The sequence below is a fragment of the Camellia sinensis genome, chromosome 6 (genome assembly GCF_055761805.1).
Source record: "Camellia sinensis isolate YWXY chromosome 6, ASM5576180v1, whole genome shotgun sequence".
Lineage (NCBI taxonomy): Eukaryota > Viridiplantae > Streptophyta > Magnoliopsida > Ericales > Theaceae > Camellia > Camellia sinensis.
In genome coordinates, this window is record NC_138966.1 from 148784075 (window position 1) to 148802731 (window position 18657).

Genomic DNA, 18657 nt, shown 5'->3' on the forward strand with positions numbered 1-18657 from the left:
GAAAGGGTATTGTATGGAAATGAAATCTAGCATTTATGCAACTGTGTAATGTTGTTTTGCGAATTAGGACATAATAAATTCTTGTCTTGGGGAAGATTATACTCATGTTTCCCTGTCAGCATAAATCTAATTTGTATTATGTGCCATTTAAGTATTTTCATTTTGTATTAGTCATGCCACTACTGGTTCAAAAGGTTTAGCAAAATTGTCACGACTTAGTACAAATCTTCTAGTTCCTGATCTAGTTGCTCTCGTCTGCAGGAAATGCTTTTGCACTGTAGGAACCTACCTACTTTCTAGTGTATGAGCCATCCATGTCTGCTATTTTTAAAGTCTGAAGTATAATCCCAGAATGTCACTTCACTGGGATATAGCTCAGTAATCTGGGTCTTGTTAGATTACTTCATAGCTCGAGAAGGGTTGATTTGCTTTATTCAGCACCATGACAGAAATCTTGTGCTACACAGCTTTCAGACAGCTGTTGCAAATGTTCTTGGCTATAATCTTCTTCCATATTTCTGAATACATTTTGGCAATTTCCATCCATGGTAGATCAAGCGTGACTCTTACGTCTCTTTTAATTAGCAAAAACTATCTCGTGGCAATGATTTGTTCATTGCTAGAGTACCTTCTTGAAGTTTACTTTTTCCCCGGGTTGAAGGAATACTGGTGGATTAGCAACTTGGGGCTTGTAATGGTTGTAATTGGGGAAATCATACGGAAGGTGGCGATTGTAACAGCTGGTCAGGCCTTCACTCATCGCATTAAGATTTATCATGAGGAGCATCACAAACTGGTTACTAGTGGAGTATATAGATTTGCTCGTCATCCAGGGTATTGTGGGTTTTTCATTTGGTCAGTAGGCACGCAGATAATGGTTTGTAATCCGCTATCAACGATTGCATTTACCATTGTTGTTTGGAGCTTTTTTGCAAAACGGATACCATATGAGGAGTTTTTCTTGAGGCAGTTTTTTGGCTCAGAGTATGATGAATATGCCCGTCGAGTTCCTTCTGGGGTTCCATTTGTGAGCTGAAAAATCTGCAATGTTTTTTACCAGATTTCCTCAAGAAAGCAGCTTTATATCTACCAATTCCTGTGAAGATATTTTAAGTGGCAGCTTGGCTCTCACTCTTCTTGTGATACATAAATTGGAATGTGGAATATCAATCAGACTGATCCCAAACCATTTTTCTTCGTACTATTATTATTTGAAAATGTAGGAGGATAGGTTTGGTGTGCATTGCTTGTAATCTTCATGTATTATGGCTTAATTTTGCATTCGTATGAAATTTGAAAAGCCCTTCTTATGTCTTTGTATGTTACAAGGCTTGGGTCTCCAACAAAGTGTAAATAGGGCTGCAAAATGAATCATGTTACTTGAGTTGAACTCGTGTTTAACTCGTTAAAAATTCATTTGAGATCAACTTATTATATAAGCAAGTTAAGCCTGAACACATTTTAAAATTTAATAATTTTCGGGCCAAACTTAGACAATCTACTACTCATAAATAAAAAATAAAAACTGGGTTGGGCTTATTAAAAGCTTGATTAAGATTGATTTGTTATGTAAATAAGTCATATTCGAACACTTTTTTGAAACTCTATAAATTTTCAAGACTAGCTTAAATAACCTAGCTTGACTTGACTAGTTTTACATATCCAAGCTTAAAGCTATAAACTACTCAATGACCACTCATGGCTAATCTCAATCGTGCTGTGAACGCATGGTAGTGGGAATTATGAATCACCCATTAAAACTCATTATGCTATGGACATATGGTAGTGGGAATTATGAATCACCCATTCAATTTCGTGAAGAATAATACTATATGTATAAATTAGTGTACTAACTAGTGTATCCATTGATGATGTGTCATAATTTAAAAGGTTTTTAGTGTTTGTAATGTGATTAATGAATGGGATCAATAATAATGTCATAACTAGTGTTGATATACTAGTTGGTGCATATAACACTACCGTTTCGAGAACGAACTTTATCTTGCTGCTAGTGAAGTTGGAATTTATGATGATGATGCTCAACATTCAATGGAATACCAAAACATTCCATTTCTATTTAGATGATGAAAATATGAAAGATTTAGAGTTTGTTTGATTTAGTTTTAGAATCATAATTTGAGTGTGTAGTTGTGATTTAAATTTAAAGTTGTGAGTGGAATTTTGAAAAGAGAAAATTTGTTTGGTTATAAGATTTAAAGTTGTGAGTTGAATTGTTATTTGAAAATGTAATGCCTTTTTGTTTTGTTTAGCTTGTGTTGCTAAATTTCCAACCCCAAAATAGATCTCTAGGCTAATCGGTTACTACATGCACTTTAAGTACTCAAGCCGATACATAACATTAATAAGTATATATAACTAATGTAAGCAATTGCTCCTCTCAAACATCTTGTTCAAAGCATTAAATTTCCTGCTTTTACCTTTAACTCAGGTTGGTTCCTGAATCCTAACATCTTGTTCAAAGCATTAATATAAGCTCGGACACTGGAGACAACCATATCCATTCCTGCCCCAGTTCCACTGTCACCAATAGGAGAGATAATAAATCATATAATTCAAGGTATTTAAAAGTTAGCACTGTAAACTACAATCAAGTATATAGATATAATGATTCAATTATAGTCAAAAGAAAACTAGACTTAAGCGATTGTCATACCTAAATGCATGACAGACAGTTTCTTCACTAGCTTTAGTTGATGTATGGTTGTTGTCCCCACGAATTAAAACTTGAGTGGTTGCTATTGCATCAATGCCTTCTGTTACAGCATTCATGGAGTACTCAAGAAGAGTTACAGGTACCTGTATATATGGAGAAAGAGTAGTCATTACAAATAATTTTTTCCATGCTGAGAAATATGAACAAATGCAGAATAAAAGATCCACAACTCAAAAGAACACTTATCGGTTCAAGCTGCACAACATTGTAACCAACTACTGCTTCAGTAATGAAGAATGATATTGTTCTTAATGATAGTAGTGCAAGGGAAGGAGGCTAAAATTATTTTGGGTTGAGAAAGTAAAAGTCAGACATGTTAACATGTTTGGTTGAAGCTATGACCATTGATAGAGTAGAATGGCAAAACAAGATTTAAATAGTCCATAAACGTTGAGTTGAGTTAAGTTTCAAACTAAAATCACATGTTCTTTTTCATTCCCAAACTAACTGTTTTGCAGACTTGGGTTCTATTTTTTATTATGTTTTTTTCTGAAAAAATTAGTTCTCAATGTAAAAAAATTCTTGTTGAAAATGGATAGTTAAATTATTATCAACAATACTGATATAATTGGGCACTGTATATTGATGATTAATTTTGGCTAAATTGTGAATAACTTTTACGCTCTGGATTATAGCAGGTTTTGGTTAAAATTTTGATACTTTTTGAGTTGTAATTGTATACAAATGTTCCACCAGGATGTAATAGCTGTACAGAAATCTCTTCCAATTCTAGTCCAAACACCAGCAAAAATCTATACCCAAGGCCAAGGCATGAAATCTATTATGCCCAAGTACAACTTATTTGGTTCAGATATCAACTTCTGAACAAAATTACATGGTTCGGAAATCAAATTTTGAACAAAAACCTATGGTTAGGCTATATCTTTTGGTTCAGAAGCTGATTTCTGAAACATAGGTTTTGGTTATCAAGTAGTTTTGTTTGGAAGATGATATCCGAATGAAAAATGATGTGTGAACTGAAAGAAAGTAGTGTGTGGAAATAGAAGCTCCCCCATATGGTTCCACATTTTTTCAGCCCATATCCATTTATTTAGACCTTTTATCTGGCATGAAGGTATCCCTTTATCCTTCTTCCACTCACAGAAGAGGGTGCATCTCTGTGCAAGTGTCTTTTAAGTCCTAAACCTTATAGTAAGATTGTGGGGAAAGAAAATAGTAAGTTTCTGTTTTAAACCTTCACAATGTGATCAACAGCCTTGTAAGCTGAATCAACTGGCCCTGTTCCATTTGCACAAGCAATATGCTCTTCCCCATCTGCATCAATGAGTTTAACAGTTGCCATAGGAAGACCAAGAGTTCCACATGTAACCTGTTTGTCAGGTCACTTCCAACTAATTGTTAGAGCCATAGCTTAAACGAATAATGAATAAGTTGAAACTCGAGAGTCTATGCATACTTGAACATCTCCAAGCTTCCAAACAACTTGTGGCTGAAAAACTACATCTGACACCAGTGCCTTCAGATCATCATCGGTAATATTCTGGGACCAAACCAAATAATTTATGATTGAGTGTCTTAATTCAGAATACACAGATAACATTATAACAGTGATAACAGTAAAGTGAAGTAAAGTGGATTTGTGTTTTTTGTGTCCATACAAGTGTGAAGAGTAGGTTATACCTTTTTTATTTATTTTAATAACTAAAAGATTTATTGATAGAAGTAAAGGTTCTGAGGGAGTGCCTATCCAATATACAAGAACAGAGATCTAACAACTTTACACCAAAAACCTAAACCTATTCAAAGGCACAAAGTCCAAACCCCGAGAACCAAACTATACAGCAAAGACAAAATAATCTTGATTATAAAAACAGGTCTTTTCACAATAAGTACAACCACAATACATGGATTAGCATTATAGCAAAGAATTCGCAGACAAAATTTGCATTAGAGCATTATAGCAAAGATTTCGCAGACAAATAGCATTTTCACAAGAAGTAGAACCACAATACATGGATACATGATACTTCCCAGCTCTAAATCTATTTGGCAGAGTGAAGAACAACTTTGCCAAAATTTGTTTTGCTTTTCGTCCATCATTTACTTGAGATTGCCAACATTATTTATTAAGGCAAAGAAGATGAAGCATGCTGACTACAATGCTTCTCCTATCACAAAGCATCATTGGCATGTAATCCATGATAAATCTAAACTAGTCCATTTTGTGGCCGTACGGGTCCTTAAAATGAAACCTGTTACACCTATGTCTTTGCAATATATATTTTTAACTAATTGATTTAGGGATATCAACCACCATTGTGAAGTACAAGTTATTCCCCTCTACCTTTTTCTTTTCAGCTATAGCTTTGAAACGCCAGAAGAGACCATCGAGTTCCTTACCATCAATATCATAACCCAGCTGAAACAGCGAAGTAGAGCATTAATGCTTGAGATCAAAGAGGATTTTAAACAATTTTCTGAGAAAAACATGAAAATTACACTTTACCTCCGAAAGTCTAGTTTTCAAAGCATGGCGTCCGCTGCACCCAAAAGTTTTCACAAAAAATGGAATGAAATTACTCAACATATATATATATATATATATATAATAATCTAGAGAAAGAGATATTCAATCCACCAAGTACCAACACTCATCATATTAGCACCATACACTATTTACTATTCTCTCATAAAATAAATAACACAGAATATCCACCATTATTGCATTGCAAGAGTACAAATTTTATAAAAGAAGAATATTTATTGCTAGCACGATTAGAAACTCAGGCTTACACAATAATCTCCCTCTATTAAAATTTAACTGTGAAAGGCCACGACAAGTTCTTTTGACTAGCATGATTCATTTGATTTTTTTGGCACCAAGTCATTTCTGTATGGTTCACGAAAAGATTGATTAATTACTATCTTATTTGGACTTGCGGATTTACTAGATGGACGTTGTGTTAATTTTAGAAGAGAAAAAGTTAGGGTATGAGTGGTTTATCATACTCTTTTATATTAAATCATAAACATAAGTTAAGGCCTAAATAAAGGCTCATTACAGCAAATAAAGAGACTGAATGAGAATAAAAATAGGAAATATCCTAACACATTCTAACACTCCCCCTTAAGCTGGTGCGAAGATATCTTTCATGCCCAGCTTGTCGAGAATGTCACGGAACGGTTTAATCCCTAATCCTTTGGTAAGAACATCAGCCAATTGATCCCCAGACCGCACGAAAGGCGTACATATAGTGCCACTAGTAAGCTTTTCCTTGATAAAATGCCGATCAATCTCCACATGCTTGGTCCGATCATGCTGAACCGGATTGTGGGCTATATTAATGGCGGCCTTATTGTCACAGTATAGCCTCATAGAATTTGTCTGATGAATCCCCAAATCCCGCAATAATAATCTAATCCATAAAAGCTCACACACACCATGAGCCATAGCTCTGAATTCGGCCTCTGCACTAGACCGCGCAACAACATTTTGTTTCTTGCTTCTCCAAGTAACTAGATTTCCGCCAACGAAGGTACAATAGCCAGAGGTGGATCTTCTATCAGTTACTGAGCCAACCTAATCAGCATCTGTATATGCCTCCACATTGAGATGACCATGCTTTAAGAAATAAAGACCCTTTCCCAGAGAAGACTTCAAGTATCTCAAAATCCACATAACCGCCTCTAAGTGAGTTGCACGTGGAGCATGCATAAACTGACTAATCATACTCACTGCAATAGCAATATCAGGCCGCGAATGGGATAAGTAAATAAGCTTACCCACTAGTCTCTGGTATCTCCCCCTGTCTACAGGCTTGCCTCCTTGATCCTCACTAAGCTTTAGTCCGGGCTCTAGTGGTGTATCACATGCTTTACTTCCAAGCATTCCCGTTTCTTTTAACAAATCAAGCACATACTTTCGTTGACATATGAAAATACCATCTTTGGACCGAGCAACCTCAATGCCTAGAAAGTACTTCAAGTTGTCTAAGTCTTTGATTCCAAACTCATTAGCCAAATACTCCTTTAACCGAGGAACCTCCTCAACATCATCCCTTGTGAGTACAATATCATCCACATAGACAATGAGGGCTGTCGTTTTACCATGTGAGGAGTGTTTCACAAACAAAGTATAATCAGCTTGACTCTGTTTGAAACCATATCTCAACATGGCCTGAGTAAACCTCTCAAACCAAGCCCTAGGAGACTGCTTAAGGCCATAAAGTGACTTGCGTAACCGGCACACCTTTCCTGTGGTTTTAACATCCTCAAAGCCAGGGGAAATGTCCATGTACACTTCTTCTGCTAGATCTCCATAGAGCAAAGCATTTTTCATATCAAATTGATGGAGAGGCCAGTCAAGATTAGAGGCAAGGGAGAGAAGGACTCTGACAAAATTCATCTTAGCAACCGGTGCAAATGTCTCATGGTAGTCTACTCCATAAGTCTGAGTAAAACCCTTGGCCATCAATCTAGCCTTGTAACATTCAATTGAACCATCGGCTTTGTGCTTTACAGTGTACACCCACTTACATCCAACAGGTCGTTTACCCTTAGGTAACGCAGCCAATTCCCAAGTGCCATTTTTAGCAAGCGCCCTCATCTCCTCTATCATGGCATGCTTCCACTTAGGAGTAGAAAGAGTATCCTGAAAATTGGAAGGAAGACTCACAGAAGAAACTTTAGACAGAAAAACTTTATAGGAAGAAGACAGATTAGTGTAGGAGATAAAATGAGAAATAGGATGTTGAGTACACAACCTAACCCCCTTCTTTTTAGCAATGGGAACATCTAGATCAGAAAGAATTGAGTTACCTGGAGGTTCACCAGAAGAAGAGGATTCTGGACACTCATCAGAAGAAGAAGATAGCAGTAGAGAATCCGAATTGGTCTCTTGTACCCAAGTAACTTTCTGTTTACCCTTGTCCCTGACATACACTTTGCCGTCTTTCACTGCAGATGGAAAGTCAGCATTCTCAGATGGAGAGTCAGCATTCTCAATAATTGGATCATCGGTAATAATAGTCTCAGGAGTCGCAATAACTGATGGTGATGGTATAGTGATACAGGAGTCTGTTCACACCAAGGCTCCCCCTGAAGAGATGACAGGGACACCGGGGAAGAGAGAAAATAAGACTGAGATTCTAAGAAAGACACATCCATAGAGACAAACCATTTGCGAGAGGGGGGATGATAACACTTGTAGCCCTTTTGAGTGGCGGAGTAACCCAGGAAGACACGCCGAAGAGACCGAGGATCCAACTTACTATGGGTAGGAGAATGGTTATGAACAAAGCACACACACCCAAAGGTTTTGGGAGGAATGGAGAAGGCAGCAGAAGCTTGGAAGTCGAACAAAACCTGAAGAGGAGTTTGTTTATGAAGAACCTGGGTAGGAAGCCGATTGATGAGGAAGGCAGCAGTGAGAACCGCTTCCCCCCAATAGGATCGAGGAACGTGCATTTCAAAGGATAAACAACGCGCAATATCAAGAAGATGCCGGTTTTTACGCTCGGCAACACCATTTTGTTGAGGGGTATTGGTACAAGAAGTTTGATGAATAATACCATGAGCGACAAAATAGCTGGCAAGTCCAGAATCGATGTATTCCCCCACCATTATCAGAACGCAGAATTTTAACAACTACCCCAAATTGAGTGCAACGTATTTTATGAAAATTTTGAAACACAGAAAACACCTCACATTTGTCCTTCATAAGATACACCCAGGTGGTCCTAGAACAATCATCAATAAAAGTGACAAACCATCTTTGACCTGTTAAAGATACAAAACGAGAGAGACCCCATACATCAGAATGAATCAAAGAAAAAGGAACTAAACTTTTATTAATAGAAGGAGCAAAAGAAGCTCTGTGTTGTTTGCCAAGTTGACACGACTCACAATGAAACTCAGAAACATTATTTTTCAAAAAAACAGAGGGAAAAAGATGCTTAAGTAACAAAAAAGATGGATGCCCAAGACGGCAATGCCACAGCCAGATGTCTTTTTGGATAGATGGAAACTGAATGGATGAGTGAGCCAGCTTGTCTGCTTGATCCAAGATATAGAGACCATTCTCGTGTCTACCACTGCCAATCATCTTCCTCGTGATAAGGTCCTGAAACAAACAATGATCAGGAAAAAATGTCACACTACAATTTAAGTCCCGAGTAATACGACTCCAAGACAAAAGATTAACACTAAAATTGGGAACATGTAGGACAGAAGATAAAGGAAGAGAAGCAGTGGCATGAATTAAACCTTTCCCAGACACAGAAGAAATGGTACCATCAGCAATTCGAACTTTATCCTGCCCTGAAGAAGGGGTATATGTGGAGAACAAATCAGAAGAACCAGACATGTGGTCGGAAGCACCAGAATCGATAATCCAGGTAATGTTTGATGAGAGAGGAAAGCACTTGTAGAAAAAGCTAAGTTACCTGACTGGGCAATATTACCTGAAGATGAACTAGAGGCCCGACGGTCTAACAAGTAGCAAAGAGCAACCGCCAACTCAGAAGTAGAAAACTCCGAGATATCAACAGATAAATCAACTGGAGCTGTGGACTGTGGCTTAACTGCATCAAAATGATAGGCTCGGGCATTGGGCCCACGGCCTCGAGACTGTCCGGAGCAACCCCCGCGAGAACCAGAACGGTCTCCACGACCTCCAGATGGTTGCCTATGCAACTTCCAACAAGTCTCACGGGTGTGGCGAGGGCGACGATAAAAATCACAGAAGAGAGTATCCTTCTCAGAAGGAGGACGAGAACCGCGATCCCTATCTCGAGAGGGGGCAGAAACTAGGGCAGATTGATCAAAAGAGGCAGTTGGAAGCATAGCAGAACGACGACTTTCCTCATTCTGTATATAAGCAAACGCTTCTTGGAGAGAAGGAAGAGCATCCGTACCAAGCATACGACTCCGAACAGGATCAAACTCCACATTCAAACCTTCCAAAAACTTGAAGACTCGCACTTGTTCAACAAATTTCCGGTAACCAGCAGAATCTGTGGGACAGACAGGCTTGTAGTCTTGAAGATGATCAAGTCGCTTCCACCCATTGCTAAGGAAAGTAAAATACTGGAGAATAGTCATCTCACCTTGAACAGACCGGTCAATAGAGCGTCGCAACTCAAAAGTCTATGAGAAATTACCTTTGCGGGAATATGTAGTGGCCACAGCCTCCCAAATATCATGTGCTGTGTCCATAGACAAGTATCCCTCACCGATCTCCGGAACCATAGTGTATCAACCAACCCATGATAAGAGAATTGGTAATCTCCCACTGATCATAACCTGTATTGGTGATATTGGGAGCCTGAACACGCCCATCAACATATCCCATCTTCTCTTTACTCTTCAAAAATATAGTCAAACTCTGCGACCACGCTAGATAGTTCTGACCATTAAAGAGAAAGGTGGTGATTTTCTGGCCAGGGTGGAGAGAATCGGTCATCGAAGTAGTCAAAACAGGACTCGCGCCCTGTGGAGCAAGCTGCGAAGTAGTAGACTCACTAGTCAATTCGGCCATAAAGACATCGCGACGGAACCCTCACAAACACATCTAGAGTGAATCACAAACCCGAAGGATGGGAAAATATAATAATGAATTTAAAATAAATTTAAGAGAACATTATTATTATTATTATTATTATTATTATTTTCTCTCTTTTTTTTTTTTTTTTTTTTTTTTTGAGAAGACCGGCAGAGAGAGATTACGAAGAGGAGAATACAGACTCAGAGAGACTTACATATTACGAAGACACACAGAGAGATGAAGATGAAAGAGTTACATGGAGAGACCGAGAGAGAGATGTCGACGAAGACAGACCACATGGCTCCAAGCCAGTCGAGAGAGAGATGCGCCTGTGCCTTCGACTGGAGTCGTTACTCCGACTGGGGCTGTCGGAACCCTAGGTGCCTTCGACTGGGACTGTCAGAACCCTAGGTGGCTTTGCCTGGGGCTTGCGGGCTGAGATGGTGGTGTTGTGGCTTCGCCTGGGGCTTTCGGGTTGAGGTGGTGGTGCTGTGGTACGTCTAGGTTTGTTTTTGTTTTCTTCTTCTTCTAGTTTTGCTTTGATACCACGTTAATTTTAGAAGAGAAAAAGTTAGGGTATGATTGGTTTATCATACCCTTTTATATTAAATCATAAACATAAGTTAAGGCTTAAATAAAGGCCCATTACAGCAAATAAAGAGACTGAATTAGAAAAAAAATAGGAAATATCCTCACACATTCTAACACGTTGCTATAAAGATTTTAAAGTCCTAAATGTGTCCTCAAAATCCAAAGATGAAGCCATGCATTCAGATTAGGATGCATGAACAAAAAAACATCAATGATGAAAGATAAATTGTTCATATGACTATTCAATGGACGAAAGAGTAAGATATATTGTTGAAGAGCATATACAAGTATATTTAATTGTAAGAAGTTTAAAAGAAGAAGAAGAAAGAACACACAGTATGGGAAGTAGAAATTTAGCATAGCAGACCTGAGTTTTCCAAGGACAATACCAGACTCATTAGACCGTTGAAGCCCAATATCTTCAGGTGATATAATCTCGTAAGTATTTTTATGTTTAAGCATTCCATCCTACAAAACATAAAGCATTATAAAGTCAATTTTAAAGGCCTAGACCAATACTGGAGATGAGAACAAAGATGATAAACTTGGGATACAGGAGACATTCGTTTTCCAACTAAGCATTACTCAGATTTATATATGTGTATGTACATATTGATTGGCAACAAATAAAATTGTGTTAGAGAACGTGCTAGGGGGGCACAACCCTTATACAGGTTTAAAAACCGAAAACAAAAAAAAGAACAAAAGAATAAAAGATAGACCCAACTTCCCTTGTACAATCCAAAGGTGCTTTTTAAACATGTCATTGATTTCCATCTGGCACCACCAGCTTTACCAATAACAGCCACAAATTATTTCTGGATGCTTCTCCTTGAATAGCCTTATGAACTCTTCCATGAAAATAAAGAAAGCACTAACAAGCTTGTTAGCTAAGATCTGTCCTCCAGAATGGGACTGCTCAAGCCCTTTACATGACAACACCTCCCTAAGATTCACAACCAAATTTGACCAGCCGGAAGAATACCATTACCGGTTAGCTTCAGAACTTCAATGAAGATACCTCTACTATTTGAATACTTCTGAATCCAAACCTTAGCATTGCTGCTTCTATATTTCCTGAAAGAAGAGTTTCAATCAATCTGCTTTACAGCCTCAGAGACTGGATAGCCCAAGAGATACCCCCCAAGTCCAAGGTTAATGTGTAACTATGCATTCTATTTCTTTCAGCTATCCTTACCGTTTCCCCTCTCGAGACTTCATCGATTTGAATAATGAATTTTTTTTGTTCAATCTTCGAAGTCCCTAGATCGTTGTACAACCTATACGATCTCATTGAAGCAGAAGAGATGGAATGACGAGGGGAAAAAGAAAAGAAAAGAAAGGAATCACAGAATAGACAATAATATCTGACACTACACTTTCAGCCAAATGGGTATATTTTACTTTGGATTTTATGAGAAGAAAAATTAACTCGTAAAAGCTTATTTTACACCTTATTGAGCTGATTTTTTATTTTACCAATCAACCTTTCCCTCTACTAGAGACCTCATTGCGTACAGACCTTTTCTTCACTAATCAAAATCTGGGACATTTTTTCTTGTGTGTTTACGACACCATCTCAACCACTTTCAACATGGGTAGATTACATCTATTCAAACAACACCACAAGATACCATTATAAACAGTCGCATTTGTAAAGGAAGGTTCACAACAAAAAATAATTTATTAAAAACAATTAAGATGGCAATGATGTCAGAAAGTAGATGTGCACCTAAAACATGAAGGACAACAACAATCAAGTAATAAGATTTCATATAAAAGAAAAACATAGCAATGAGTCACATGAATGTAAAAGTTAGGGATACTAAACGGATAAGATGAAACAAATCATTGTATCATTTTTATTACAACAAACCAACCTGATGGATACCACTTGCATGAGCAAAAGCATTAGCCCCGACAATGGCCTTGTGTGGTTGCACATGCAGTCCACTGTACTCTTCAACCTAGAAAAAATATGCATTAATTAAAAAATCATAACAGAAGCAAATTTATTAAGGAGAAAATAGATGTTAAAAGTTGCAAAACAAATCCCAGAAACACTACCATCTTGCTTGACATAACAATCTGTCTCGTATTGATCCCTGTATAAAGTCCTCCAAACACTTGTTCTCCACGGCATTTAAGGGCCATAACAACCTATTTTGGAAGAAAAAAACACACATTAATCGAAATAAAAGTTTAAAATTCAAAAAAAAAAAAAAAACCTTAAAAACTTCAGGAAAATTTAATAGAAGTAAAAACTTTAAAAGGAAATCTTAGTTAAAATAATTTAAGGGATGCATGAGCCATACAACACACACACACACACACAGTAATTTAATTTTGTATTCAGTTTCATTTAGTTTATACACCGAGAATCTTAATGGTTTGATAAAGCATGGATGTTTCAATTGCAATGGAGTACCAATGTTGTAAAGGCTACATTATGTACTTTTTCAGGGACAGAAGGAATATGAATGAACCCCTGTTTCATTTGTTTCTCTTTTAGGAAATGTTGAGGATGCAAACATGGACAGCAAACACATAGCGCAAAAGATTGATGATTAGAAACCTTGAAAAATAGAAACCATTAGGCTGCAAATTTATATGTAAATCCAAATTTAATAATCAAAACAGAATGATGATTAGAAACCTTGAAAATATAAACCATTCAGCTGCAAATTTATATATGATTCCAAATGAAATTGTGTCTGAAGCTTTCCCCAAGCCCTATGAAAGGTATTAGATAACTACCAGCACAGGAAGGAATGAAAGCTCTAGCCCTATGCCTCAAAGCCCCATTAACGCAAAACAACAATGAAGATGGTGCACAACATAGTCACTCATCATAGACTAACTGAATCCAGTTTTGAGAAAGAAAATCCTGCAGAAAAAGTCCACAAGCAAATGAAAAGGAGCTAAAAATATTCTTGTTGCTTACTCTAAAGGAGAAGCAATGGAAGGAACATCAGTATCAAGCTCAGAATGCAATTGCATCATTAGGTTCATAAAAGCTGTCTGAAAGCTCCATGCAGAGCAACAGAAGTCCATAAACCACATAAAAAATAAGCTTCCATGAAATGAAGAGGCTGCAACTTTTTTTTATCAAACTTCGCGTAAACAACACGCACCTCCTCCAATGAAGCATTACCAGCTCTTTCACCAATGCCATTGATTGTTACTTCCACTTGTCTTGAGCCTGCACATGCCCCCTAAATTTAGATGAACTAACACATGAGTGCACCTTGGTTTATGTGGCCCTTAAATGTATACAAGAAGACCAATATAATTACATACCGCTAATGTGTTGGCAGTAGACAGCCCAAGATCATTGTGGCAGTGCGTCGAAATAATCACATTTTCAATTCCAGGAGTGTTGGCTTTTATGTCGGCAATCAATTGTCCAAATTCATCGGGCACAGTATACCCAACAGTATCAGGGACATTGACAGTTGTAGCCCCTGCATTAATAACTTCACCCAATATCTGATAAAGAAACTTCCTATCAGATCTGTCAAGAACCAAAAGGGAATGATATGTTAACAAGAAGATATTGCCAACAAAGACCAGTATTCTAGCAAGTTGTTTCTAAATTCAATAGGAATGAAATTCAAATAATAATCAACGACAGATACCAAGTTTAACATAGTAAGATCATTAAAAGCTTTTCCAGCTGCCCTAATTCAAAACTACTTCATGAAAAACCAGTAATAAAAAAAATAAAAACATTAGATGTAATATCTGTCTTTCCTTAGATGGACAATAATATGGAAGTTTGACAAAATTCAACTAACTTTGCAACTTAAGACTTCAATATTCTTTTCCTCCCCTCTTTTCTTATCTTGGTTATGAAAAAGTTCTACACCCGAGATTATGAAACCACCTTAAGGCTCAAATAGTACCCTTCGGCAATGCAACAAGAACTATTCATTGGTACAGCTCAAAGTGATTGAAGTAAGACATGATGTAAATAGACTTTAGCCGGCAAAGCTTGGTTCACCTCATTAAACCCTAAAATTTTTAAGAGATTTTATTTCCAACTTAGTTATTTCTCGTTTTTCTTTAATTTCCTTATTAGCTATGTTAGCCATATATATATGGAGGTTGTGGAACATAAACCCTAGAGTAGGTTGTGCCGCCTTTCGTCTTCTGGTTCTACACCACCCTTTCTTCTTAGGAAGTGAGACTATTTCTTAGTTTAGCAGATGGTCCTTCTTGCCCTCACCTTTCCCTTCCTAAAAAAAATCTCATCAATTGTTCAAATTTTTTTTGCAATCCAAATTGGAATCTTGAATATAGACAGAAAGTAAATTGGGATCCCATTCAAAACTCCTTGTACCAGTGGTGCATCATGTGTAGAAGAAACAGAGAATCTTTAAACCAGTTATTCTTGCATTGCCATCTAGTTCTTAATCTTTGGCATTGACTCTTTCTTTTGGTTGATTCACTTTGGGTGGCTCCAAGTGTTAGTCTTCACATGCTTTAATTGATTTCCAGGGTTTTGGAGGCAAGAAGATGGCAAAAGTGTAGTGGCTTTGTATTGTCTTCGTAATCTTTTGTGCTATTTGGTTGGAAAGGAATGTAAGGATCTTTGAAGACAAATTTGAAGATTTGGATTCATTGTGGGATAGAGTGCGTCTCTTGACATTGTTTTGGGCTTTTGTTTCTCCATCGTTTAAAGGGGATCCACATTGGAGATATGTTTGTGGATTCCTTGTCCTCTTTGTGTCTCTATTTTAATTTTTCAATGAAGGTTCTTTTTGTTGCCGATCAAAAAGAAAAAAAAAACATATATCATGGAACAAAAGCTAGAAACAAAGAAGAAATAGAAATTGCTAGTGACCAGGCACAATATCCTTCATTATTAATCAGAAGTTGTGAAGACTCACGCAAGATAGAACAAATAGAAATTTTTTGGAATTCCAGTATAAAACATATGTCAACCCTTCAATATTCAATGAAGAAAGTATAGAAAACACAGTTTTCGCTATAATCAATAAGCAACTCCAATTATTGGTGACAACTTCAAAATTATCACCAATATTGGGGTACTGGCTGTCGATCAACTAATGCTACATCATCTTAAGCATAGGAAGATTTTCAAATTTGGATTTAACTTATTTCCTCAGCAAACTAATTTTACAAAACTGATCTTTATAACTAATCATCTTGTTTCTCAACAAAACTCGCCGCTTTTTGTGAGAAAACAAAATAAGCAAAATAAGAGTGTTATCTTTCTCACCATTTCTCACATAATTTATAAACCAAACATGAGAAAGAGTCATTTCTCATCAAATCACCCTATCCAAATAGAGTGTTAGCTCTATGACCCTCCAACTCAAGTAGATTATAAAACTATAATGAACCAAGCCAAACAATTGAGTTTATCAAGGATCAAAAACCGACCTTCCAGCATCCTCTGGATTGAACGCAACGTCATCACAACCCAAACTCCTTGCATACCTCACCATACTCCGCGCCGTCTCGACCACCTCTTCCCTCGTCTTCTTCAGCTTAAACTCCATGTGAATTTCGCTCGTGGCGATAAAGGTACTAATCCTCGGCCTCTTGGCATACTTCACAGCCTCCCAAGCCGCATCAATATCCTTCTTATTACACCTCGCGACACCACAAATCACAGGCACATACCCATTCTCATCCACCGCATTACCAACCTCCTGAGCAATGATTTTGACGGCCTGGAGATCGTCTTTGGAGGAGGCAGGAAAGCCGGCCTCGATAATGTCGACGCCGAGCTTGGAGAGTTGCCGGGCGATGTCGAGCTTCTCCTTGCTGGTCATGCTGGCGCCGGGGAACGGTTTGCCGTCGCGGAGGGTGGTGTCGAGGACGCGGACGTAGCGGGGGTCGGGGATGCGGTTGGGGATGTAGTTTGGGCGAGTGACGGAGGAGCAGAGGATGGAGGCGAATGGGGTTGGTGTTTTGGGCTGAATTGAGGAATGGAGAAGGAAGCGAGTTTGGGTGGGGGTGGAGGAGTGGGAGATGGGAGTGAAATTGAGGTTTGTGAAGAGAGACGCCATGGATGCAGGGAGAGAAGCTTGAATACGTCTCTCTCTGTCTCTGTGGAGGAGAGAGAGAATTGATGGAACAGTGGGGTTGAAACCTTATCTTTTTTTTCGGTACAACGGAAATGGACGGTTGAAACCATATCGAGAGGGAGCAGGTGACGAGGTTTATGCAGTCAGAGGTCTAATTAGTGCCGCTACAACTCTAATGAGCTATCCACCTATTAAAAAATGAAAAATGTTTGGGAGTTTTAAATTGGGAGCACTAAAGGAGCTCTAAAAAATGGGTTTCACTGATTGATATGACGTTTTGGCCTTAAGTTTTTTTTTTTTTTTTTTTTTTGAATTTCCACCTCATTAGTGCTCTATTAGTGCTTCTAAATTAGTGGGATGTATCATTGTTGTTAAAAAATAGAAAAAAATAACAGTAAAGTAAAAGATAAAAAATAGAGTAGAAAAAGATAAATTAATACTTTATTAAAAGTCTATTTTTAGATGTCTAAATCATTTTTGGAGGTTTATGAGTGAAAAATTAAAAAAATGGTAGGACCCAAATGTTTTTGAAAAATACTAGAGATTAAAAGTTTTACCAAATTTTTTTTATTAAGTGTTTGTTTGAGATGTTCTAAATAAATGTATTTTTTTGATTTGTTATGAAATATGTGTTAGGTTTGAAGTGGTGTGATAGATAATAAATGTGACTTAAATTAGATGATGTGATTTAAATAGGATAGTGACACTTTTTTAGTATATGCCAAATAAGGTCTAAGTGCTTGTTTGGGATTGTTTATAAAAGATAAAAAGATAAAAAGTTAAAAAATTATTAAAAAATTAAAAAATTATCATTAATCACTAAAAACGTACAAAAAAAAAAAAAGAAAAAAAAAAAAAGTACACAAGCCAAATTTATATTGAAGTGATGGTACAAACTCACGTGTATACAGGAACGTGTTAAAAAAACAAAAAACAAAAAAACAATTAGATGAGGCTTCCCTTCGGTACTTCATCGGATTAGAGGGTACTGTTGGGCCCGTGAGGACCCACCATTGGTTCCGTTTTGATAATCCGAATCGTTAATATGTAGAACTCATCAAGTACTATATGCTTGTAAAAAAATACGTTGATCGGATATCGATAGCTATGTGTTCAAATCAGATTTTTTTCAGTCGTTTATTTTTCACCATCTATTTTTTTTATACAAAACTAATTTGATCACATAGTTATCGATATCCGATCAACATGATTTTTTACAAGCATATAGTGCTCAACGAGTTCTACACGTTGACGGTTCGGATTATCGAATCGGAACCTGTGGTGGGTCCCTACGGGCCCAATAGTACCATCTAGTCCGATGAAGGACTGGAGGAAAGCGTCATCTAATTGTTTTTTTTTTTTTTTAACATGTTCCTGTATACACGTGAGTTTGTACCATCACTTCAATATATATATATATATATTTTCTGAAGCATGCCTTCCCACCATCTCATTTCAAAGCAATCCGTACTGGTTCTTTCAATCATCACTCTCAGTATGCATAGGGCACATGGGTAATACGATAATTTTGCTATTTATACAACATTTTAATACACATTTTTTAATAAAAATTCAAAAAGTTATCCCAAACAATCTTTTTTTTTTTCTCTACTTTTTCATTCAAAAAGTCAAAAAATGCATTTATATAGTTCATCTCAAACAACCCCTAAATGTTTTATATGAGTATGAGATTTATATTAGTATGTGGGTCTTATGTAAGTTTTACATTTATATGACACATTTGATAAAAAAATTAATAAAATTTTTAG

At 37.1% G+C, this 18657-nt stretch overlaps 2 protein-coding genes and 1 long non-coding RNA gene across 5 annotated transcripts; 1 reads left to right on the forward strand and 2 right to left on the reverse strand.

Moving 5' to 3' along the window:
• The first annotated feature begins 291 nt into the window (after positions 1–291).
• On the forward strand, positions 292–1310 carry LOC114302848 (protein-S-isoprenylcysteine O-methyltransferase B). Its single transcript, XM_082872681.1, has one exon. The coding sequence runs from the start codon at positions 443–445 to the stop codon at positions 1034–1036; it is 594 nt and encodes a 197-aa protein (XP_082728807.1). The 5' UTR covers positions 292–442; the 3' UTR covers positions 1037–1310.
• Positions 1311–2332: 1022 nt separating this feature from the next.
• On the reverse strand, positions 2333–17005 carry LOC114305250 (2-isopropylmalate synthase A). Of its 3 annotated transcripts, XM_082872680.1 has the most exons (12): positions 16239–17000; positions 14130–14343; positions 13964–14044; positions 12897–12989; positions 12710–12796; positions 11197–11297; positions 5202–5235; positions 5040–5114; positions 4152–4235; positions 3930–4064; positions 2675–2817; positions 2333–2538 (listed from the first exon to the last, which is right to left on the reverse strand). In XM_082872680.1, the coding sequence occupies exons 1-12, from the start codon at positions 16868–16870 to the stop codon at positions 2412–2414; spliced, it is 1806 nt and encodes a 601-aa protein (XP_082728806.1). In that variant the 5' UTR covers positions 16871–17000; the 3' UTR covers positions 2333–2411. The 3 variants fall into 3 exon arrangements, 1 of the variants encoding a protein (XP_082728806.1); XR_014331290.1 differs by lacking the exons at positions 2333–2538; positions 2675–2817; positions 3930–4064; ... (1 more) ...; positions 5040–5114; positions 5202–5235 and adding exons at positions 5661–7346; positions 7514–8816; positions 13774–13850 and having other exon boundaries at positions 11219–11297; positions 16239–17005; XR_014331291.1 differs by lacking the exons at positions 2333–2538; positions 2675–2817; positions 3930–4064; ... (7 more) ...; positions 14130–14343; positions 16239–17000 and adding exons at positions 5661–7346; positions 7514–8816; positions 8960–9931.
• LOC145792137 (uncharacterized) lies at positions 13300–13612 on the reverse strand. The gene is made up of 2 exons (XR_014331293.1): positions 13486–13612; positions 13300–13404 (listed from the first exon to the last, which is right to left on the reverse strand). It is a non-coding gene; the product is annotated as an uncharacterized LOC145792137 (long non-coding RNA).
• Positions 17006–18657: the final 1652 nt, after the last annotated feature.